General features: G+C 39.5%; 2 protein-coding genes across 5 annotated transcripts in view; one reads left to right on the top strand and one right to left on the bottom strand.

The window, feature by feature from the left end:
- The window catches only part of LOC127374303 (signal-regulatory protein beta-2-like), a 44,229-nt gene that overhangs the window by 3,583 nt on the left and 15,285 nt on the right, over positions 1-25,361 (top strand). Inside the window, exons 1-6 of one of the 3 annotated variants that reach the window (XM_051419473.1) lie at positions 7,530-7,594; positions 7,725-8,054; positions 8,187-8,543; positions 8,650-8,769; positions 8,937-8,995; positions 9,082-10,213. The exons of 1 other annotated variant lie outside the window; for it this stretch is intronic. In XM_051419473.1, the coding sequence (XP_051275433.1) occupies positions 7,552-7,594; positions 7,725-8,054; positions 8,187-8,543; positions 8,650-8,769; positions 8,937-8,995; positions 9,082-9,210 (1,038 nt within the window). In that variant the 5' untranslated portion in view covers positions 7,530-7,551 and the 3' untranslated portion in view covers positions 9,211-10,213. Of the gene's footprint in view, positions 1-7,529; positions 7,595-7,724; positions 8,055-8,186; positions 8,544-8,649; positions 8,770-8,936; positions 8,996-9,081; positions 10,214-25,361 lie in introns of those variants that run through there. One more of the 3 variants, XM_051419472.1, reaches the window with a different exon arrangement.
- Positions 1-25,361, bottom strand: part of LOC127374295 (uncharacterized) — a 48,103-nt gene that overhangs the window by 1,143 nt on the left and 21,599 nt on the right. Inside the window, exon 5 of one of the 2 annotated variants that reach the window (XM_051419456.1) lies at positions 91-155. In XM_051419456.1, coding sequence (XP_051275416.1) covers positions 91-155 — 65 coding nt within the window. Of the gene's footprint in view, positions 1-90; positions 156-15,173; positions 15,956-25,361 lie in introns of those variants that run through there. The other variant, XM_051419457.1, reaches the window with a different exon arrangement.

The following is a 25,361-nucleotide window of genomic DNA, read 5'->3' on the forward strand; positions in this document are numbered from 1 at the left end:
AATATTTGTCACACCCACATCTAGATCGCTACATATAGCCGGTGGAAATTGGACCACACACCGCTGCATATTTACAAGAAGCATATTTACCAGATCATTTGACTGATCCACTGTGGACTGGGCATGTCCAAGATGATGGGAAGCACTCATTGCTGCTGTTAAAATAAAAACAAAACCATCAGAACATGTGTACACATGAGGAATATGGTTATAATGCATTGGAGTTCATATAAACTGTTCTATAAGCCATCAAGTATCTAATCAGTGGAAAACATATTCTGTTATAACAGCAACAAGCTTAACAGAAGTGAAAAGGTAAAATTTGGTGAACCTACTTTTGCAATGTTCACAAATGTTGCTTTCATTTATGTAGAAAATAAGAAGAGCAATTACAGCCACACAGCAGGCCAACAGTACTCCAAGAGAAAGGACAACTGGTTCCAGTTCTGATCCTGAATCACAAACAGACATTGAGCGTTATTTAGTGTTATCTTGACAATAATAATTTCTTATTGAAAACACTTGCGTTTATTAAAAACAAGAGGCACAATTGGTAATTTGATGTTCGTTATACCATTTAGTAGGGGTGTGAGAGTATCCCGGTATTGACGATAACTATGATATGTAACGATTCAATAATTATATCATGTTAATAATACACATATATAGATAAAGATATATACATGCATAGTAAATACTTAAGGTCTCAAATGTCTAAAAAACAACATGGTCTGAATGCAACAACAACAGCTAGACCCAACAGCTGTACTCAGCGTCTCAGACGTCCTGCTCTCACAGTGAGGCTACAGGTCTTATCTGAATACAAGTTCCTTGGAGTTTCCTTCTGCGTTTTGACAGCGTTTCTGATGCTGTGAGTCTCCTCAACCTAGATGCTCTGGGAAGCCTTTGATTTGTGTGCACACAATTGAATATCTGTTAGTTTAGCCAAGGGTTGCTGCGAACTACTCTTGCTGTAATTTAGCAGTAACCCTCACTGACTTAACTTAGTCAAAGTCAAAACAAAGATACATGGATTACCAGCTTCACTGCTCGATTTGTGTGGAGAAAAGGAAACAAATAGCGTCTTCAGTTTGGCTGACTTTTCAACCAGATGTTGTTACGTCCTTGCACAGCATGTCTTGTGGATACCATTGGTTAATTCTTGTCACATGACCCGTGATGCATATACTGCGTTCTGAAAGGATTTTTCCATCTCGATGCGACATAGACCAAAAAATGCAGCTGCATTGCAACAAATTTGCGCTTGCAAAAGAGGCTACATCTGAACAAGCCCTGGACACATACAACATATTTAAAGCCTGTTTAAAGAAATGGTTAATTAGTACTCTCCACTGCACGTTATTCTCCTCAGTCTGTTATCTGCTGAACTTCCCTTGTGGTCTGCTGTCACTAGCTCGTAGACCTGCATACATGTCTTTTATCGTGGTTTTGTTGTTATTGTGTCAGATTGATGTATACTGTGCATGATTTTTAGGTCTGTGTTTCTGTGCATGTTTCAGGTATTGTCTAACAATGCAGCAATGTTGTCTCATTTATTCCATATTCCTACTAACCTTTGTATGTGCTTTTACATTATGCATGTTTTAGTACTTGAAAATTGTTGTCCAGAATTGTCTTTTATTTTGATTAATGTTCCCCATACTTGTAATTTCAATCGTATATTCTCTTTTAGAGTGATTGTTTGCATTTGTCCAGGGACTACAAATTAAAAACAACCTCTTGGCTACTGGCTTCACACTATTTTTGGATATATTGGTGGCTAGTCCGTGAAGATATATGGGCATCCAACATGTCAAACTGTGTATTTATTTGCCTTCTATTCTTGGCTACCTACACCAATAAAGACCACCTTTTATGCTCTATTTGACTGAGGTTTGAGCAAATTATTGGTAAAATCCATGATGGCGTCCTCCATAAATAGCCTATCAGCAGTTGTGATGCTTAAATATTAGCAGGCCGCTGTTTAATTATAAATGTATGGCACTGTCCATGGAGCTCATGATAACATTTGCAGAACTATAGGAGAGTAGGTTAGGCTGGTAGTTTGGTTAGAGGGCCAAGCTTTAAGAATCGTGGTTAACTATATAACGTAATGGTTGAAAGGTCTGCCTTTGCTCTTTATTTACTACCTAATACTACCAACCTTTGGTGTGAATATAATAAAATATGCTTATGGTGGAGGGAGGGTCATGCATTTTCCCCCAATCAATCAGGGAAGCTCATAGAAAAATACTTGTACCGTAGCTCCGTGGTGGGAAAGATTTCTTTTATAATAAAACAAGGTGACAACTCAGCCAACCCCTCCCCTCTGATAAATAACAAATGGTCCCTAAGCTAGCCTAATCTCCATTAGTTTGTGTTGTTTTGCTGTTGTTGTTGTTGTTGTTGTTGTTTGTGACACTTAAACGGAATAAAAGTATTTTTTTATGTATTATTCTGGTTCTCCTTAGGATATCTAAGATATCTTAAATTAGTCTGAATTGAGATGTCTAAATCAACACTAAAAGGACATAAAGAGGACTTTGAAGTGCGAGTCGGCCGGTGGTCACAGCTAATGGAGCTAACACCCCATTAGCAGCTGCTGTCAGATTCCCCATGTCCCTGCTGGAGACACAGAGAGTCTGCAGGAGCTTTGATAGTCACTAGAAGCACATTCACGACTGATATAAAGTTTCTGGGCCCTATCTTGCCGATCTGAAACGCAAGTATCAAACGCAAAACGCAAGTAGCTTTGTGGGCGAATCTCGGCGCTTTTGCTATTATGCCAGCGGGATAAATGACTCTTGCGCCCGGTGCAAAACCAAAAGTGGGTTGGTCTGAAGTAGCTACATTAGTCATAGGTGTGGTTTGGGTGTAACATGCAATAAACCAATCAGAGCGTCATCTCACATTCCTTTTAAAAGCAGGCGCGCTTGTTTCATGGTGGATTGCTATTATGACGGCAGATTTGCCAGGCGCACACCAAGAGCGGTTCACAGCCGAGGAGACCGACGTTCTCGTCAGGGCTGTAAAAGACCGAGAAGGGACATTATTGACATGAAATAAATGTAACACAGCCATAAAATAAATCAAAACAATGTAACGCAGCTCCGCAGGAAGAAGACCCTGGCCTCGGGAGCAGTGCGCACGGGCCAGCTGAGGAGGGAGCAGCGCAAACACCAAGGTGCAGAGGATCCAGACCCACTACACGCCGGAGGACCACCCGTTCCTGCAGCAAACCGGGTTTGACATGCTGGAGCGGGAGCTGTCTGGGATGTGGCAAAGTATTAATGCCCGTCTTGACCGGGTGGCGATGTTGCTGCTGCCTCTCAGGCGCATCCCCTCAAGTCTGCGCCCTTAAAATAGCATCTGAATAAGTGCCACTGACTTTAGACTAGGTTTTTCCTGGCTGTGGCGGAATTGTTTTCTGAAACAGCAAAGTAGCACCCGGGAACGCCGGAACACGCCTCCCCTTTCGCTGAACCGCACATAGGTTGTTGTTGTTAAAGATCTGCACACCCAGAGTGTAATATAACCGACAGCATGCTCTTATTGTGAAGGGAGTTAACAGTCAGGAGAGGCAGCAGGGTTCTTCCTCCCCAGGTTGCTGACCCCTTCTGATTGGAGACCGGAGCAGAGGACGGACATCGAGATGGGCCAATCAGGGGGGAGCTAAGTCTAAACCACGGCTCCTCCCCATCGACACTTCTAGACCAATAAGATAGCAGCACATTCTCATACAAAACTCTGTATACCTGTAAAATAGGCACTTCTTTTTGGGACGTTGGCTGCAGCAACTCACTCACTCTCAGAGTCAGTGAACTGTGGTTTTCAGAACAAAGAGAGTCCATGTACATGTTCTTTCAATTCTTCAATGCTCAAAAACTAAAACAGACTTCCGACTTCGAGTTCTCCTTACTCGCAAATCAACGAACGCGCTAACATCCACCACAAGTCCCCACAACTGTAGACAGAAGCATGGCTAACAAAAGAACATACAGAATAAAAATGTGAGGGGACCACTACTCTTACTTCTGGTCTCACAGCACATTTTAAAGGCATTTGGCATGTCTGTATTGAGGAAGCAAAGCCACATGAAACTACACTGTCAGATATATGCTGCGGTGAGCCATTTCTCTGCCCTTTGACCAACAGTCGAGGCTGTTTACTCAGAACAAACCTGACTACAACAGGATGTGTATAGAGGGAAGGGCTACAACAGGTTTCAGCAGGCTAACTTTAGTTGAACAATTGTATATGTTTTATTTTGCTTCACTTGCCTGTTAATATATTAATTCCAACTGTTCTTATGTTTTTAAACATGCAAGAAAAAACATCTGCAACCATGTGCATCTGCGATTGTAAAATATCACAGATGCATATTAGTTAAATCAGGAGATACTTCATTAAGAGTGAGCATTATTTATTGACATTTGTACCAAAAAGATGAGGTAGTCTTTGGCAATTACACTCCATTGTATTGTCATTGTATTTTAAGGGAGGGTTGCTTAAATGCCAACTGACAGCAGCAGAGATGAAAGCATATTAAAAGTTTATTAAACCTATTTTAATTCAATTTCAATTCAATTTTATTTGTATAGCACCAATTCATAACAGAAGTTATACACTTTTCAAAAAGAGAAGGTCTAGACCGAACTCCTTATAACATTATTTACAGATACCCAACAGTACCACCATGAGAAAACTGCCTTTTAAGAGGCAGAAACCTAGGACAGACCCTTCGGCTCTAGGTGGGTGGTTGTCTGCCTCAACCAGTTGGGGCGAGAGAGAGAGAGAGAGAGAGCCAGAGAGAGGTGCACAGCAACAACAGTAGCATTTGCAGGAAAAATCAGTGGGACTGGTGAATGACTGTGTTATTTAAAAAAAAAAAGGATAAAAACAGCACTCAAGCCCAGCTTCCTGAGGCTACAATAGAGAGTGAGAAATTAACAACATAAAAAAAATAAAAGAATACAGTTAGAAATTAACAAAATAGATAATGAAATAGATATTTTATTTTCTGAACTATTTGTATTCTCATTGCTTTTTCTGGATTTTATTTTTAAATGTTGTTATTATAATAATTGTGCTTTTGGCAACACATGTCAAATGTCATGCCAATAAAGGGTATTGAAATGAAAGATAGACATGCCCGTTTGTATTCACACCTAGTTTGATACCCAACCACAACCCACAATGCTAAAGTTTCCATGCATCATGTTTATTTGTGTTTGTGTGTGTGAAAGTACAAAGCAGGACATAAAGTAAAGTACAGGTTTCTGTTTTAATTAGATTACATTTTACAGTTGTAAAGTGGGTCACCACCCTTAAAACTTTGGATTGGTTTCTGCAATGGAGTTTTTTTTTTAAAACTCTCTCAGTCTTGTAAGTCTACTCTACTGCCTTTCATCAGCCCCTGAAAAGAAGTGAAACAAGTACAGAAGATGGATGGTTTAACAGCCCTCCTCATCTCTGTTTGCTGTGCTCTTCCTGCTGACGTGGGTGACAGGCAGAGTGGGCGGGTCATCATCAACGATATGAAGCATCTACACTGGCTGGCTTGCACCAAATGTAAGATAGCTTTTTAAATACACACAAATCAAATAGATCAATTATATGCATGTTTAACTGAGTAGTAACAAAAATGTTGTAGATGTACATTTATAGTTAAAAGGTCAATGGAATCAATACTCCCTCTAAAATAACAACTCATTTAAACAAAAATGGTTGTAAAACCTTGTTCTTTTTGGTCATCTGATTTCCATCGAAGGATGGCAGTGATGTAATGAGAGAGCAGATAATAGTGTTTAATATAATAATAATAATAATAGTATTTTCATCAAGACTAATCTGACCCCTATCATTGTCCAAAAACTCCAAAAACTATAGGATAACCAGAAAAACAATTTTATGTTTAGTGCTAATTTAACAGTAACAGTGGTTTTATTTATAAATATAAATTATTAAATGCAAATGCTTGGACATAGAAATACATAAAGGAGTTGTTAATCCAGTCTCTCTAGGAATTACATGGGTTTTTCTGCAGTGCATCCAATGCTAATGTTTAGGGCCAATGTAGGACCTCCTATATTGAATCATTCAGGTAGCATTGTGAACAGCTTGACTTTAAAGGCCCTGCACTCCCACACAGGTCTTTTCAGTTACACATCTGAATAAACCTCTAGTCAGGTGGAAGTAGGGTGAAGCTACGGTGGGAACAGCATGATGTTGTTGAACCCGATGTGCTATTAAGCTTGATAAAGGTGTGTGCTAACGTGAGACAACACCAAGACCAGGGTGAGGATATGTCAGTCAAGTGCAGTTTGTAAATGCTCACACACTTCTGAGAAGAGTACTAATTTAACATGAGTGAAAACACTTGTGTGGCTGGACTTAAATCTGCACTGGCTTAATCAAAGTTAAGTAGTTGTCACAATTCTAATATTTTGCTAACCTCAACCAAGTAGTTTTAGTTGCTTATACCATGGTCTGGGTGAATACTCGATTCTGATTGGCTGCTGGGTGTCCATTAATATCTGATGTAGGACACCTACAAAGTAGTTTCAGTGAAAATGTCTGTTTCTGTTCTAAATGAACGCGCCAAAATGAACTGAATGAAAACAAGCTAGTTAAATAGCTCATAAATATATATCTCACTACACTGACTGTGGTCCTTCAGTGGCTCATCTTCTGAACACCACAATGGCAACTGGAACACATAAGCCCCCCCAGTGTCCTTCTGAACTCACTGATACTTTCTATAAAAAGTATATACCTCCTACATCCTGTCCGCTATTCAGCTCACTACTTCAGGCTGCAGCCGACAGTACACATGCGTTATTGTGGGTGAAAATCTAGCCTAAGCACTCTGAGTGGAGGGAACTATATAACACATATGGTTCATCCTGTTAACTGGAATAGTGAACAATGTTTCCATTGCATTAGAACCTTAAAGGATTGTAATGATTCTTCCAGGTATTACTCAAACCCTCAGGTGTTTCCAGGGAAACATAATTATGGCTTGATTTTGTTTGCAATACGCATGAAAATATAAAGATCTTTGTTTTTCTTTGGCAAGTGACCATGGTATAAGTGGGATGACAATGGACACCTCGTGGCACAATCCCTTACCTAACCTACCCCAGTCGGCTGTAAAAATACTAAAACTTCTATTAACCAGGCTACAATCCCAATAATTATGGTAATAAAGTAAAGGCATAGAACGGTGTACTAGAGCATTAAACATTTAGGGTGATTGTGTGTTTTACAGTTTCATATTGTGAGTCAGCTGAAATCACACTAAAATAAAACGTTGTGTTTCTTTGTGTCAATAATAGAAACCCAACAAAACATGTAACAAAAGCTTGTTGTTGGAACTTTTTTGAAATAATTTCCACTGTGAAAAAGAAAGTGAGGGAAATGCCATCATAACAAGAGGCCAATCAGATTGCTCTGAAATTGTTCCCTCCCACTTCATATGCTTACATTAATACAAATCATCCTCTTAATATGATCTAATATACCTGCTCTCTCAAGTGCAATTACCAGAAGATGTTGATCATATTCCTTTTACTGCTGATGCTCAGAGTGGGGCGTAAGTTTATGTAGAAATGTCAGATTTACTCCAGATACATATTTAAATTAGTGTTATATTATTACAGTAATTTATAAATTATTATTTCTCTGATGTTAAACACTGAACTGTGTTCCTTTTTTTTTTTCAGGATGCACAGACAGTCTGATCTTTGAGACGAAGACTGTTGGTGTTGGAGACAATGTGACTTTGACGTGTACCCGCCAGACATCTGAGCTCAGCACAAGCTTGTTTTGGATCAGGTTAATTTCTGGAGATTTGCCTGAATTCTTGGGAGGAACATTTTCCTTTGATTATGATGGTGTTAACAAGACTCCTCGCATTACAGCAAAACAAGAGCCTGGAACATTTCTCCTGCATATTAGTCAAACAAAGCTAAGTGATACTGGAGTTTACTACTGTGTCAAAGTAAAACAACTTGACATGACATTTCTGAATGGAACATTTCTGAGAATTAAAGGTAATAGCAGCTTACTTGTTTTCATAATTTATAGAAAAGTTTATAACATTTTAACAGTTTAACATTTATAACTCCTTTTATTTTCATTATAGTGAGTAAAGTGTGTTTATTTTTGTCTTTGTTTTTCCCCAGGACCAGAACCTGATGTTACTGCCGTCGTTCAAGTCCCTCCATCTGATTCAGTCCGTCCAGGAGACCCAGTGACTCTGCAGTGTTCAGTCCTCTCTGACTCTGAGAAGAAAACATGTCCAGGAGATCACAGTGTGTTCTGGTTCAGAGCTGGATCAGATGAATCTCATCCCAGTTTAATTTACACTCATGGAAACAGTGGTGATGAATGTGAGAAGAGTCCTGAGGCTCACTCTCCACAGAAATGTGTCTACAACTTCTCTAAGAACATCAGCTCCTCTGATGCTGGGACTTATTACTGTGCTGTGGCCTCATGTGGAGAGATATTATTTGGAAATGGAACAAATCTGGACACTGAAGGTAAGTGCTTAATATTTATATGTAATGGGGAAATTGTTATCATTGTGTCACGTAATGTAAATTATTTATTACTTTTCTGAACTTTAATTATTTGCTCATGTTTCAGTTTATTCACAGAAAGAAAATACAATTATCTATCTGGTGTGCGCTGCTCTGGCTATAAGTCTGATTGTTATAGCCTTCCTTGTTTATGCCATCGTGAAAAAATCCTGTGATTGTTGTAACGGTAAGAGACATGACTCTACATAGATCTGTTAATCTGTGTTTCCAAAAAGTTAAAAGTCATTTAAATCACATTTTGCTGTGTATAAGTCAACCTACAGTGTCATTCAGCTTCGGTAAAGTGATATCCAGTTAATCGTTTTGGTGTTGTTGTTGTTTTTAATAATACAGCTGCTGTCACTCTGCAAACAAATGCTGCAACAGCCAGTGATGGTCAGCAAATTCAGCAAGTAAGGAATTAAAAGATGTAGCTAAAAACACTTCCAGTTATTTTGACCTGTTTATAGAGACAGTAATTGTACATTTATTTCCTCAGACAAATGAGGACTCTTTGTTTTATTCTACACCAAACTTTAACAGGAGGAAAGCTGGCAAAGCAGGCAAACGAAACGCAACAGCAAAGGAAGAGACGATCTACACTGACGTCAGGGCTTTTGTGATATGATCTATGATATAAATAATGGATTTAGTAATGGATGCTTATGTATGTTTTGTTGCATAGTACGTGGAAAAGTACACTGCGGCAGCAGAGGTAGCACCTCAGAAGTTAAATAAACTGAAAGATGTTTTGTTCGTAACTTTGACATTATATTTCTATATGTTTTCAAAGTGTTTGCAAACAATTAATAATATTTCTGAGAAAATTAAACCACATTTAAGTTACGCTTTTGGTGAGATCCTGTAGCATTGCGTATCCCATATCTATTAAAGTTAGTTTCATTCATCTTTAAAGACCCGTGAAGGATTTTAACTGTTTTAAGACTGTTAACTGCCTCTGAAGACCTATGTATCCTAACATATGTATCAATGCAATGCAAAAGAATTTGTGAACAACAACTTGATTAATTTCATGTGTGTACGTCTTGCTTCCTTTGTTAATACAAACACTTCCACATCTATAATGAACACTTCTTAATTAATTTACCGAAAATGAATTGGGTATGTTTTTGTTTTTATTTTGAAAAGACTTTTAGTTGCAGTCATTGCAGGAAACAGAGTAAAAAAAGTGTGACCAATACATTGAATATCATGGTACGTAAATGTTTGGGTTAGGGAACATCAACCTGGGGGGGAATGCTAATGAATCAGGTTTTTTAATTCTGAAACCTTGTTAAATTTTAGTGGTTGTGAATATGCAATTTAACTGTGTCTCCCTCTTTTTTCACCCCTAAAAGTAAATGGTGAATTGATGGTGAGTGAAATCCATTGAAGCAAAAAACACTGTATTGAAAATGTTACGAGTTTCAAATTATGTAACTGGAGTAACAAATGATTTTTATCGGGGTTCACTGCGCTCAGCTCTCCTAGATGAAACCCTGGAAAACAGAATCACGGAGTGAGTGAGTGAAAGAGCGAACCGCCATCTTCGTCTCCAAATCTCTGTCTCTTTATTACAAATTTCCAAAATCACGGTATAAAACAATAAACATTCCCCTAGTGTAAACATGTTTCAGTTTCAGTGTTCATTTGTTAATTTAAATTTAAACACATTAATACAGTTGTCTCTACTCTCCACACATCAGTTGGCAACATCTTTCACACACACATTCACAGAAATCATCCTGTCTTTACAAAAATAAATATCACTCTTTCTTTAAAGTGCAATAATATCAAATGGATAAATCAGGTTTTAATCTATATTTATATAGTTGTTTTTAACTCCAGAAACCCGCCATCATACTAATGTAACAATGTGACTCATAAACCCTCTTTGGCTGTAAATTAATATTTAAATGACTTTAGAGTCAAAACATGAAACACCATACACATAGGGATAACTGTTCAACTTATGATACATTTTCAAACACAGACCAGACACCTAACTGCTTCTGTATAACTTTAGGAAGAACTCCCTTTAAGTTTTAAACAACATACCTCTCTTCTCTTAACATTAACAATCATTTATAACATGTCAGGATATCTTAAAGAAAACTGAATAAAACATTACCAGGGAGTGAGGACACCAGCACCCACAATCACACATACAGTCACAGTACACAGCTGCTAATTGTTAGCTCACTAGCTCCATTGTTTACAAAGCCTGTTTCCCGCGGTTATACACGCGGCTCTTTAGCTCGGCTTCACACATCAAAAATTCCACAACAGACTCATCAAAGCTCCAATACACCACCGTACATTTCAGGAGGAAACAGTTTGTTATTTTTACAGAGTACCAACCTGGAAAACAGAATCACGGAGTGAGTGAGTGAAAGAGCGAACCGCCATCTTCGTCTCCAAATCTCTGTCTGAGAGAAGAGGGGGGTACCTCTCACCTGGGCACTGTGGTGCAACGATACCCGCACTTTGGTTCCGCTTTCTTTTCTTTCCCCCTACATTATTTTGTCTTTCACAATAAAAGTTGAAATTATATTTAATGCTACACTGGTTATTGTATTATCACATAAGGGTGTATCACAAAAAGTCCAAATAAGTATGTATACATCGAGACAATCCGCTGAATCAGCACGGGCACCAGTATATTACTACCAGATATCAAAGAGACTTACAGATGTTAAATTAGACAAAAATAAAGTGATGATAAGTTAATAATGATTTGGATCAGTACCCAGTATCAGCAGTTACCCTGCGTTGGAACAGTGCATCATCATGTGTGACTCTTGTTTGGACAAGGAGACCATATCAGATAAATACTTTCTTTTATCCCAGGTGGAAAATTTCACACACAGCAGCAGTACACAGAGGACAGGATATGACAGTAAACCTGCTGTAATTAACTGTCTGAAGCATTTTGACATTTCTTTATTGTTTTTGTTGTGTGACCATGCAAAGTATTTTGAACATTATTTGGAATGTTTTTTAAAGGTCCAGTGAGTAACATTTAGGAGGATCCATTGGCAGAAATTGAATAGGATATTTAAAAAAAACACTGGCTGTAGACAGGACCTTTCACCTTTCACAAGTTTCACTGCCACCATAGTTTCTCCTTCACACTTCACAGCTTGTTCTCATTCCCAGATTGTCAAATACAGACGGCAGCGCTGTTCAATTAGTTGCAATATGCAACTTCAGCTAGATGCCACTAACTCCTACACACTGGTCCTTTAACTAAGTCAATAAATAAAACATGCTGTGTTTTCCTATGCTAAACTGTTGTTGGTGTTATTTTTGATATCTTTAATCTTTAATTGTACAAAAGTTTTGGTCATTCTGGAGATTTCCAACTTGCCAGAATGACAAAATTAAACATTTAAACTATTGCTGGGCAACCATTAACATTTTTAAACGTGATTAATCGCATGATTTTATGCGATAATTCACGATTCATCGCAGTTACGCAATATTCAATAATGAATTCAAAAGTAGTGTATTGAGCACTTTTATTATAAAAGTACTGCTATATGAACAAAAGTGCAATAACATTTGGTTTGCACTTATACACAACTTCGCTTTCAACGTCAGATCACGTGAGCTCTCACTCTCCATCAATGTAATGCACTGTAACTCCGAGGCCTCCTTCATGGTATGTGTGAGAATGTAGTTTTTGTGTTCTTTTTCTCCCTTTTGGTGTGTCTGCTGTGTACTTGGTGTGTTTTGCTCTCTCCCACATGCTGTGGAAGCCACTGGTGGGCGTGGTCGATGGAGCTCCTGCCTACACACCTGTGGCTCATCACACCTGTTCCTCATCCAAATATCAACTCACCTTTATAAGCTAGGCCGACCTTCCAGTCCCCGCCGGATTGTTGAATATGTATGAGAACACGCCAGCCAACCTGAATTTGCACTCTTGTGAAGTACCTGTTGCTAACTCGCTTTTTTTCCCTGTCTCACCTTAGACCATCTCGCCCTGAGCCTGGACCCTGTTCTGCCTACCAGCACTGCAAGACCTAGAGCACTGAAGCCCGGACCCCATTCCCACTCTCTGACTCATCAGAATCTCCAGCCACTCAATCCACATTCTGTTTATGCTACTTGAATAAATTCACCTTTATTGAAACTTCCACTCTGGTCTGCGTCTGAGTTCTGGTCTGGTCCTGACAGCAATGTCCAGATCTCCAGTGAGAGCAACAGTTGGTGAACATTGTAATGCCGTCGCTTTTGTAGTCCTCTCCTTTTCATACAACTCATGCATTCTTATTCTTGTGCTCATACGTGCCGTCATTCGTTGCGATCCTATCTCCCACAATACTAATCGGCCTGCAGTTTGAAGCTATCTACTTTTGCTATGGCATTTGTTAGCTTGTCTTGCTTTTGTTTATCTATACTTCTCCCACATGCTGAATCCATGGGTCACTCCCCTCCTGTGACCCATGGTTTGTCTGTATATGTATTCAGACCAGTGAGCAACAGACTTTTGAAGTAATAATAGTAAAAAAAAAAACTGCATTAATGCAATATAGAATATTTGTCTGTGTTAATTAATGCATTAATGTGACAATAACACTTTAACTTGCCCCGCCCTAATTTTAAAATAATGTTATATCTTGATAACTTCACAGGGATTTCACAGGCGTACTGTGTAGTTCTATTGTAGCATTTTGTGTCTATTTAAAATGAACATCTCTGCAAACTAAATTCTTTTTAACATCGATTTAACCATGTAATACTTTAAAGGCTTCTTTTTTGACAAATTGGGTGTTTTCTTCTCATTGTTCTATTCGCTCTTTGTGTTTTTTTACTTTTTGAATGCAGGACGAGGCTGTTTAGCAGAGAGTGAATGCTCTGTGAATATAGTCTGTGTTCAGGTCTTCAAAGTAGATCATCTTTAATAAATATCTAAACTTAACTCGTTTGTTTCTTTGTCTTTTTGCACCGCTTAAAATCAAGAAGGCCTCGCAACCCCCCAGGAAGCTTTGGTGACCCCTAGTGGGTGTCCCGACCCCCAGGTTGGGAAACACTACCACACAGAATATTACACAATCACAATTTCAGAGTCAAAAGGTTGAGTGAACATGGACTAAGTTGAGAACTGATCAGTGAACAGATGAGAGTGGGAGGTAATACACTTCACATAGAGCAGGACCTAAACTGTGTGACAGGAAATGCACTTTGATTAAAGTGGACATTGAAGGTAACTGTATCATGATTCTGTTAATTAGTAAAGTAAGTGTAAGATTATACAGTATGTCAATTTTTATTTCACATTTAAGATCCTTTAACAAGGATGTGACATTGAAAACAATTTACTTTTACTCTTTGTTAATTTTCATTGTTTGTATTTCTTTTGTTAATGTTTCAGGAACCAGTATGTGGTCACAGACCGACAATGCAGTTGTTTTTCTTCTGTGTGCTGTCTTGGTTATAAGTCTGATTGTTTTAGCCTTCCTCTTTTACGCCTTCAAGTGTGACAACGGTAATAGAAGTCACTCAGTTCTCTATACAAAGCTATTAAATTAAAACTACTGCAGCCTTATTTATTGTTTCCTATATATTTTCTGTTTCATAATCCAGCTGCTGTTCCTCTGCAGAAAATCAGTGGTGGTCAGAAAAGTCAACAGGTAAAGAATTTAAATAGATAAACTGTATTATAACATTTATGAAGGTTTATTTAACTTTGTCATCTCATATATTCTCAGAGAAAAGAGGACATGCAGGTTTATTCTGCTGTCGTCTTCACCATGATGAAAACTGGCCGAGGTGCAATAAAGGATGCAAAAGCAGCGGAGAGAGAGAGGATCTACACTGCTGTCAAGGCTTTTGGGTTGGATTAATGAGTGAACAGGCCTGTTTGTCTTCAGTTGATGTTGATGTTACAGAATGTGACTAATGCTGTATATATTATCATTCTGAATAAAGGTTTATCCATACATTTGAAACTAGTTAGACTGAAAAAGACTGAAATCAATTGAGTCTGTGGTTGAAAATTTCCACTGTATACACAAGCCTATCTTGTGCTGGATCGCCGGAGGCTCTCAATCCCAGCTCACACTGTGCAAGAAGGTGAGGCATCTCCTGGACAAAACTCCACTCTATGACAGGGATAACACATACTGACATCTACCCACACTCACATTGACACCTATGGCAAAATTTCTCCAATTCACCAAACCTCAATGTCTTTGGACTGTGTTACTTTCCTTGTCTTTGCGGCTGAGGAGTTAAGATGCTCATCAAGAACCAGTGACACCCCCACTTCAGCTGGGAGTATTATTGTTTGATGTATTTGAAATTCCCATCTAGCAACAGGCATCGCAAATTGTTTATGCTACACACTTGTCCCTGTATTTATAAACAATAAATAAACAAATGTCAGCTGGGTTATTCTTGATTGTGCAACCTGAGAAAATAAATGTTCTGTTAACATGGACATACTAAAATCAGTTTATTACTGTAAGTGGGAGAACATTTTATTTGTGTCCCAACTTTCTTTCATCACTGACATTGAAAGACTGACTTAATGTGGTCATAGTTAGTGAAATGTGTTGGAGAAAAAAACGACTGTAGTCAAAATAATAGTACACAAACTTTATAGGGAAACTGATATTTAACGCTTTCAAACTATATTAAAAAACAAATCACACTGTGCTTTATAGTGCCAAACTGCTGGCATGATCTGTTATTGTTTATTAATACAAGTGTTGGTTATTCTGAAGATTTTCTATCACTTTCCATTCACTACAATACATCCAACATTCAACCTTACATTTATCAAGTTCACAGGCATATCACAGTCAAACTGTGTGTGTGCATTTCTTGTAGTATTCGTGATGACTGAAGATAGTTATTTCATATGAGAAGACAAAAATATGTAAACAATACAAAGCAAACACATCCACAGAGGTGTTGACAAAATGTCCCATTATAGAAATACTGGCACATTTGCTGTGACTATTTACTATTAACCCCCTTTTTTATAAATAATTACATTCTGACTGATGCACGACAACTTCCTGTCACTATCAGGTGTCAATTGAGAATAAAAGTTCACAGGCCGTGCTCTGCATACATAGAGGGGTTTTGCTGGTTGTGGTATTCTGCTCTAACAACAGTACGTGAGTACACACAGTCTGTCTATTCCAGACATCATTGTAGCAGTTTAACAGTTATTATATTATATAGTATTATGTGTGTCCTGTCTAGAAGATCTGTTAAATAAAAAGAGTTTGAGTAGGCAGAATATTTATCAAATTGGACAACACACTGCTGCATATTTACCAGAAGCATATTTACCCAATTTGACTGATCCACTGTGGACTGGTCATGTCCAAGATGATGGGAAGCACTCATTGCTGCTGTTAAAGTACAAACAGAGCCTTCAGAATGAGTGCACACATGAGGAATATGGTGACTGCTATCATATCAAAAATCACGTGATGTGGTAACAAGCGAAGCACGCTGCGTCTCGCGCTCTTGCTAAATGTTTGCTCATCTTTAAACTCACTGTTTGTAACCTAGCTCTCTCCTAAACCTATCCAAAGTAGTAGATTCACTAACTTGCTGATCTGCTATTGAGCTGCTGCGACAATGCCGAAAACTAAAGCGGTGCAGACCGACCCAAACGCTGAGGCGGTCACCATGGCATCCCTCACCCACCTGCTTGAGTCTCATCGAACCGCCATCTCTGAGGACTTCAAACAAACTCTCTCAGCTCTCGAGACCAAGTTTAACAGTGTCATAACTACTGTGACAGTACACGCTGAGAAACTCGAAATTCTTGAGAGTGAAGGTGACACGCGAGAGGTATGCCTGAAGGCTGCCAAGGAAGCTATCACCAAGCTCCAGACAGACCATGCTAAACTAGCAACTAAAGTTGTATACCTCGAGTCACGGAGCCGGCGCAACAACATCAGGGTAATCGGTTTACCTGAATCCATGGAGGGGCCCCAACCGACAGCTTTCTTCACCAAGATGCTCGAGGAGGTCTTTGGAGGGGTCCTAGATTCGCCTGTGGAGTGTGAACGGGCTCACAGAGCCCTGGCACTTAAACCTCCACCCAACCAGTGACCAAGACCGGTCATCATTCGTCTCCTCAGGTTCCAGGTAAAGGACAAGATCATCCGCCATGCCCGGACCATGAGGGGTAGGCTGAAATTCCGGGACCATCCCATCCTTGTGTTTGAGGATTATCCTCCAGAGGTTGTGGACCAGCGGAATGAGTTCAAGGCAGTCATGTCGGAGTTGTACGAGCGAGGGTTCAGGCCAGGCTTTACATCAAGCTGGAGTCGGGAGGTAGGAAACACTTTCCCACGGTAGCTGAGGCTGATGCCTTCATTGCCTCCTTGCCTACATGGAACACCTAAGATCACAGTTTGCCCAAATCCATGCGAAGAGGATGGCGGACCAGTAGGCTAGGCTTACTGTCGTTTGGAGTAGAGTTCCTTCATTCCGTTTTCCATTGACAGCTGTGATCTGTTTGTCTCTACTATTGCTGATTACGGGAGACAGTCTCTCTATCATGACTTAATGTTTCAAATAGCCTGTCTCTCCTTTACGGGGGCTCAAACCTTTTTACAGGCGGGAGGGCGGAGAGGTGAGAGACATTTTTCTTTTCATTTTCAAGAAGCTACGTTTTTGCGAGCCAGCGGTGATGACGGTCACAATGGTACACAATAGTACCAGAATACTTCTTAGTGTGTGTGATGTGTCTATGTGCGTGTGTTTGGTTGTTCCGAGTGTGCTTGCGGCTACCACCGTGTCAATGTCTCATGTAATCCCAGAAAACTCCATGATCAATCTGTACTGTTTATATTATGGTTTTTGATGATTTCAACATCGTTAGAGATTCTCAGCACTGCATTGATATGAGCAATATTACTTGTAATGTTTTTGACTCTGATAACTTAAAACCATTAAATGATATATATAACTATTCGCTGTTACATCTAAACATCAGAAGCCTAAACAAACATCATTCTGATTTAGCCTCCTTACTGTCTAACTCAAGCTGTCATTTTGATGTTATTGGGTGTAGTGAAACCTGGCTCAATGACTTCTCATATGCCTATTTACTTAACCTCGATGGGTACAATCTACATATTAAGAACAGACCAAATAGAACAGGTGGAGGGGTCTGCCTCTGTATTAAGAGCAGTCTCCAAGTAAAAACCTGTGATCTTTATTTAGATTTATGTCCACTGTGAGCCTTTATTCATTGAGATTAACAATAATGACAAAACATTTATTGTCGGTGTACTCTATCGTCCACCAGACTCTGCTCTTGACACATTTTGCTGTAAACTGGAAGATCTATTACATAAACTGAATAAGCTAAAAAAAAAGACTGTATACTCCTTGGTGACTATAACGTTGATATTTCCAAGGAAGATGGGGCAAAACATGACTTTATGAACACATTGCACTCCTCCTCTTTCTTCCCCACCATTAATAGATTTACTAGAGTTACACAGACATCCAAAACGATTATTGACAATATCATTACTAATATTCAAAATACCAAGCTGGAGACGGGAGCCGTGCAGTCTGACATCACAGACCATTTTCCCATTGCAATATTTTTTGGCTCTGGCAAATCGCTCTCTCCTCCACTCCAAATTAAATCTAAAATCTTTAACGAGAGAACCTTACAGCATCTAAGTTTTAACTTACAGGCCAAGTTGTGGGACTCTGTCTATGACAGTGGGACTCCTGATGCTGCATATGACAGTCTGATGAAGATCATTCAAGACTCCATCAAAGACACAATCCCTGAGAAGACTGTCAGATGCAGCACTACCCTCCAGAACCCTTGGATTACAAAGGGAATTTTAAAGTCTATTAAATATAAAAGTAGGCTTTACAAATCCTACATGAAAAATCCTTCTAGCTTAAATAAAGAGAAATATATTTCCTATAAAAATAAACTAACGCAGATCATAAGGAAGAGCAAAAGAAGTCATTAGAGAACTCTTACAAGCTTCACAGGGGGACTGCAGGAGGTCTTGGAATGTGTTAAATGAAGTCTTCAACAGGAGACATAAACCTACTGCTCTACCTGACCTTGGTGATGCCAAAGCTGATCTTGCACAGAGTTTTAATAATCATTTCGCCTCAATAGGTGTAAATCTGTCTAAGAAGATAAGTTAACCCCAGGGTATCACCTTCAACCATCTTTCATGATACCAACAGACGGTACTGAACTCCTCAAGATAATTTTGGACTTGAAGAGCTTGTACACCGCTGGTATAGATGGAATATGTAGTAAGATCATGAAAGCCATTGCAAACGTCATTGTAGAGCCACTGGCTCATTGCATAAACCTTTCTTTACTTACTGGCAATGTACCTAAAATGACAAAAATTGCTAAGATAATTCCAATTTTTAAATCGGGCAACAGAAATGACATGAGCAATTACCGGCCTGTATCAATTCTACCTACTTTCTCTAAAGTAATGGAGAAAGTAGTATACAATAGACTCAGTGGCTACCTTGATAAACTAGATATTCTTGTTCCCTCTCAATACAGTTTTAGAAAAAGAGCACAACCTGTATGGCAATACTCAACCTAATAGAACAAATTAATGACTGCATTGAAGAGAGAAAATGTGGTGTTGATGGTGTCTTTGATACCATTGACTTTGATATTTTATTGCACAAATTGCATCACTATGGTATCAGAGGTCTAGCACTTGAATGGTTCAGAAGTTATCTATACGAGAGGGAACAGTATGTCCATGTCAATGATCATAACTCTACTTGTAAGCCCATAATCTTCGGGGTCCCCCAGGGTTCCATTTTAGGGCCACTCTTATTCATTCTATAAATAAATGAGTTTAAAAATTCCTCTAAAATATTTCCTAAAATAATTTTTGCTGAAACACGAATTTGTTCGCATCACACAGGAACCCACTTATCCTACAAGATATAGTAAACTCAGAGTTAACCAAAGTGGACTCCTGGTTTAAATGTAACAAACTGTCATTAAATGTCAGCAAAACAAATTTCATTTTATTCAAATCGAGCAAAAAATTGAAAAACACTGATCACTGCCTGATTAAAATGAATGGGCAGGAGATAAAAAGAGTGCATTCCACTAAATTCCTGGGGGTCCTCATTGACGACTCTCTGAACTTTAAATGTCATATCGACCATCTTGTAAACAAACTGTCCAAGTATGTTGGCTTGTTCTATAACATCAGAGATTTCCTTCCTCTGTCTGCCCTTCTCACGTTGTACAAAACTCTCTTTGAACCACACCTTAACTACTGTAATGTGATATGGTGCAACACCTTCACCAGCCATCTTAAAAAACATCTGTCCTGGTCAGAGATAAATTCCCCCACCCCCCCTCTATTCCACTGCTTTGAGTTACTAAGACTGGCTGAGCTAAATGAATATCATAATGCCTGCCTTATGTTTCAAATTGTCAACAGGCTGAACTCTAGATTGAGTAGTCTTGTGCCCATCTCCAGCCCCCAGCACACATAACAAACGAGAAGAAAACCACTTATATTAGGAAAATGTCGCTGACATGTGCACACCAGTATGAGTGTTGTCTGTAGGGGGCCGCAGATCTGGAACAGGATTGATGACGGCCTCAAGGTGTTGCCCTTTATCTCCAACTTTAAAAGACAACTAAAAATAATTTCCTATTAACCTATATCTAATATAAAACTGTTTTCTCATGGACTACTGGGATGTATGTGTATGATTGTATATGTATGTAATGTTATGTATGTTCTGGTGCGCTTTGTGCGTGCATTAACTTATCATCATCTGGTTACAGGTGGTAACTGTGTATACCATTGTCTGTACCGCTACCCTTTCATGAACCATGGGCCCCCACCTATAAGCTTTCCTAGCTTCCTTTGGGGACCCATTCACTCTACCCAATTGATTTTGTACCCCAACTGTATTATTGTTTGAAGTGGTATTGTGAATAAACTCAAACTTGTCATCCTCTCATTAAAACACGTGGCTAAGCAAACAAGAGACTTGAATTGAGTTTTTGACAACAGGGACTAAATTACAGAGGTGTTTTTGCCAGTTTTGGCTCCTTCCACCCCGTAGTCTTACAGTACATGTGTTTATTCTTGCCTGGACCAGGACTTTTGAGACAAATTCGGGGCTTAAATTAAGTTTTATAACTAGGTTCGGTAACAAAGACCACACCTTGCACTCATCTTATTTCTGCCCTCTACTTAAGCACACCTTATCTGTTCACTCCCTTCTCGACTCAGGTTCCACATGATGGGCGTCATACAAGAAACACAAAAAACGAATGCCTCTAACCACTGAAACGAGACCATCCTCAACCGTTCAGATAGCAACATGTTTGAAGACGAATGGCAAACTCCCGAAATCTCTGAGTCTTCTTCTTCGCCTACCATTCTTTCTCGTGCCCCGACACTCAGAGCCTTCATCCACCGACAACTCCAACACCATCAGACCTTCGCCCTCAAACAGCTCCAGGGGAGTCTTTGGTCTTCGGCGTCCGACAGACATCCCTCCTTCCATCCCATATTTCCTCCTGGCTCACAGACGCACTAAACAACAACTTCTCTTGCTGCTCAGCCACCTAAACTACGCAATCCGCACCATCCCCCAAGGTTGATCCTTCTCGTCACACCTCCTTTCCATAACCTCTTCTGTCCCATCCCTCCACGAACACACCACACCACACCGGACGATGAATGCAAATCAGCTAAAATTATGGCACCAGTTTCTCCCATCACGTAACAGCATTTCATTCTTTTGGACAACCACATCACTAAGCTAGAATACATGCCGTTATTCACAGACGCAGCACGTTCCGCTGAAGCTGCCACCCTGGTTGCAGGCGGTTTTCAGCCAAGCGGCTGCTCAAATTCACATCCCTCTCTTCTTCCCCCGCCACCTGCGAAACGTACCCATTAATCATAGCAGCTATTCTTTGGGGTCACAAATGGTCCAAGAAAATCCTCACCAACCTCACCTCAACAAGGTACCAGTCCCATTGCTTTGATATAATGCAGTTCAGACGGAAGCTCACCCTAGCCTCTCACATCCCAGGTTGCAAAAAACACAATCGTCAACACACTGTCTCGTTTCTCGTTACAGAAATTAAAACAATTGGCACTAGCTTCTGACGCCGTTCCGACTTCAGTCCCACGGTCTTCAGCCACCGTCTTCTGACTCCCCAAATGGACAATCTGGTCGCCGTTTCCTTTCGCTCAACGTCCTTGCACACTTTAGCTTCATCCCTTTCGCACCTCTTACCATTTTGCCGAACCCCTCTGTCCATCTGCCAACAAACCCACCTTTCTTCCATCCGTTCATCCCTTATCCTTCATTCCGATACCCTTTTTCCCTATATCCCTTGATCCCTAAACTCTTCATCCCCTCTTCCCCCATCCCTCGACCCTTACCCTCATCCCTCATCCCTTATCCCTCGACCTTGGACAGACTGTAGACACAGCTCCTTTCCTCTTGTTCATCACTGCTGTTCCTGTGAGTGTAAATGACGTCTGGATGAGATTGTCCTGATATAGCTCTGAACCAGTACACATTGTGTTCACTTGGACACTGGACTCTGGTTTCTTTGTTCTTGGGGAGAAGTGAACACTGGAGAGTCACTGAGTGTCCCGGCTGGACTGATGCTGTCTCTGGACGTTGCTTCACATTCACAGATTTCTGCTGATTACGATCTGTGTGATTCAGTAAAAAACTATATGAAAGGAATTAACGATCTGTTATTTGTACGACATAAGGATAATTTATATAAGCACAAACACTGACAGATATTGTACCATTCACAGCCAAGAAGATGCCGTTAACAAAACTCTGTGAGTACGTTGCTCCACTTTGACAGAAGTATGTTGCTTCATCCTCTTTGGTGATATTTCTGATTGTAAGAAAGTAGTGAGTGTCCACTTTGGTTACTGTGAAACGTGAGTCTATAAATGGTTCGCTGAATGTTATTTTGCCAAGTATAACAGCAGCGACTGTTTGGACCATATATCCAACAGACTGCTTGTACCAGTGAAATTTGCTTTGATTCTCAGAGGCTGGACATTGAAAAGTAAAAGTCCCACCAAGTTCAACCACAGTCAAAGAGATCTGCTGAGGAACCTCTGCAGTGTGAGGTCTGAAGAAAAGAGACAAACGAAGAGAGTTACAACACCAGAGGACAAAATGAAAAATGTAGAAATGTATTTGTCATTGCAAAGATTAGTAGATGGTCACATAATGCACATAAGCATATTTTCACACACAGTAAAAACCAAAGTTTGCAGAAGTATTTTTCTCACATCAGATAAAAACTTCACTTACACATTGTACTAAGAAGAATCAAAGCAGCCAGTCTTCCCATCATTGTGGTGTAGCACCCTTGTCTGGTACTACTGATCTGTCTTCTCACCTAAATGAAGGTTTACTCAGTAGAAACCACAGTGATTGGCTGAAATGTAGAAAATGACCCGCCCCCCCATACATGTTTGGCAAACCTGTGATTCATTGTCATTTGACAGGAAATCCACATGTACTTGTTTTTGTATTAATTCCAAAGCAGTGTCTTTATTCGGAATACATGTTTGAATTGTTTTGTGCTTATAAGCACTGAAAGTCTTTTAATAACCCCAAAAGCTGTCTTATTGACACAGTGTGTATTTAAAGGTCACAACATGGAGTAATGTTTAAATTTGAATCACGTTGTTTGTGTATCGTGTATACCACCATACATATAAGGGCACTTTTCTGATGACTTCTAACTAGCAAACATGGCTGTAAACAATGCAGGTTCAAAGGTATTCAGAAAAAGTGGTGTTTTAAATGATTCATAAAGAAATTACATCTCTAGGACACACACAATATATTTTGGTAAGCATAACTGTGTCTTCAAGACAGTTCCACAGGAAGCTTTAAATAGAAGTAGAAAAAAAAGCCAAGGGTTGCTGTTAACTACTCTTGCTATAATTTAGCAGTAGCCCTCACTGACTTAACTTAGTCAAAGTCAAAACAAAGATACATGGATTACCAGCTTCACTGCTCGATTTGTGTGGAGAAAAGGAAACAAATAGCGTCTTCAGTTTGGCTGACTTTTCAACCAGATGTTGTTACGTCCTTGCACAGCATGTCTTGTGGATACGATTGGTTAATTCTTGTCATGTGACCCGTGATGCATATACTGCGTTCTGAAAGGATTTTTCCATCTCGATGCGACATGGACCAAAAAATACAGCTGCATTGCAACAAATTTGCACTTGCAAAAGAGGCTACATCTGAACAAGCCCTGGACACATACAACATATTTAAAGCCTGTTTAAAGAAATGGTTAATTAGTACTCTCCACTGCATCTGATTCTACTCAGTCTGTTATCTGCTGAACTTCCCTTGTGGTCTGCTGTCACTAGCTCCTAGACCTGCATACATGTCTTTTATCGTGGTTTTGTTGTTATTGTGTCAGATTGATGTATACTGTGCATGATTTTTAGGTCTGTGTTTCTGTGCATGTTTCAAGTATTGTCTAACAATGCAGCAATGTTGTCTCATTTATTCCATATTCCTACTAACTTTTGTATGTGCTTTTACATTATGCATGTTTTAGTACTTGAAAATTGTTGTCCAGAATAATGCATTAATATTAATATTGTCTTTTATTTTGATTAATGTTCCCCATACTTGTAATTTCAATCGTATATTCTCTTTGAGAGTGATTGTTTGCATTTGTCCAGGGACTACAAATTAAAAACAACCTCTTGGCTACTGGCTTCACACTATTTTTGGATATATTGGTGGCTAGTCCGTGAAGATATATGGGCATCCAACATGTCAAAATGTGTATTTATTTGCCTTCCATTCTTGGCTACCTACACCAATAAAGACCACCTTTTATGCTCTATTTGACTGAGGTTTGAGCAAATTATTGGTAAAATCCATGATGGCGTCCTCCATAAATAGCCTATCAGCAGTTGTGATGCTTAAATATTAGCAGGCCGCTGTTTAATTATAAATGTATGGCACTGTCCATGGAGCTCATGATAACATTTGCAGAACTATAGGAGAGTAGGTTAGGCTGGTAGTTTGGTTAGAGGGCCAAGCTTTAAGAATCGTGGTTAACTACATAACGTAATGGTTGAAAGGTCTGCCTTTGCTCTTTATTTACTACCTAATACTACCAACCTTTGGTGTGAATATAATAAAATATGCTGATGGTGGAGGGAGGGTCATGCATTTTCCCCCAATCAATCATTGAAGCTCATGGAAAAATACTTGTACCGTAGCTCCGTGGTGGGAAAGATTTTTTTTATAATAAAACAAGGTGACAACTCAGCCAACCCCTCCCCTCTGATAAATAACAAATGGTCCCTAAGCTAGCCTAATCTCCATTAGTTTGTGTTGTTTTGCTGTTGTTGTTGTTGTTGTTTGTGACACTTAAAACGGAATAAAAGTATTTTTTTATGTATTATTCTGGTTCTCCTTAGGATATCTAAGATATCTTGAATTAGTCTGAATTGAGATGTCTAAATCAACACTAAAAGGACATAAAGAGGACTTTGAAGTGCGAGTCGGCCGGTGGTCACAGCTAATGGAGCTAACACGCCATTAGCAGCTGCTGTCAGATTCCCCATGTCCATGCTGGAGACACAGAGAGTCTGCAGGAGCTTTGATAGTCACTAGAAGCACATTCACGACTGATATAAAGTTTCTGGGCCCTATCTTGCCGATCTGAAACGCAAGTATCAAACGCAAAACGCAAGTAGCTTTGTGGGCGGATCTCTGCGC

This window comes from Dicentrarchus labrax, unplaced genomic scaffold, assembly GCF_905237075.1.
Source record: "Dicentrarchus labrax unplaced genomic scaffold, dlabrax2021, whole genome shotgun sequence".
Classification (NCBI taxonomy): domain Eukaryota; kingdom Metazoa; phylum Chordata; class Actinopteri; family Moronidae; genus Dicentrarchus; species Dicentrarchus labrax.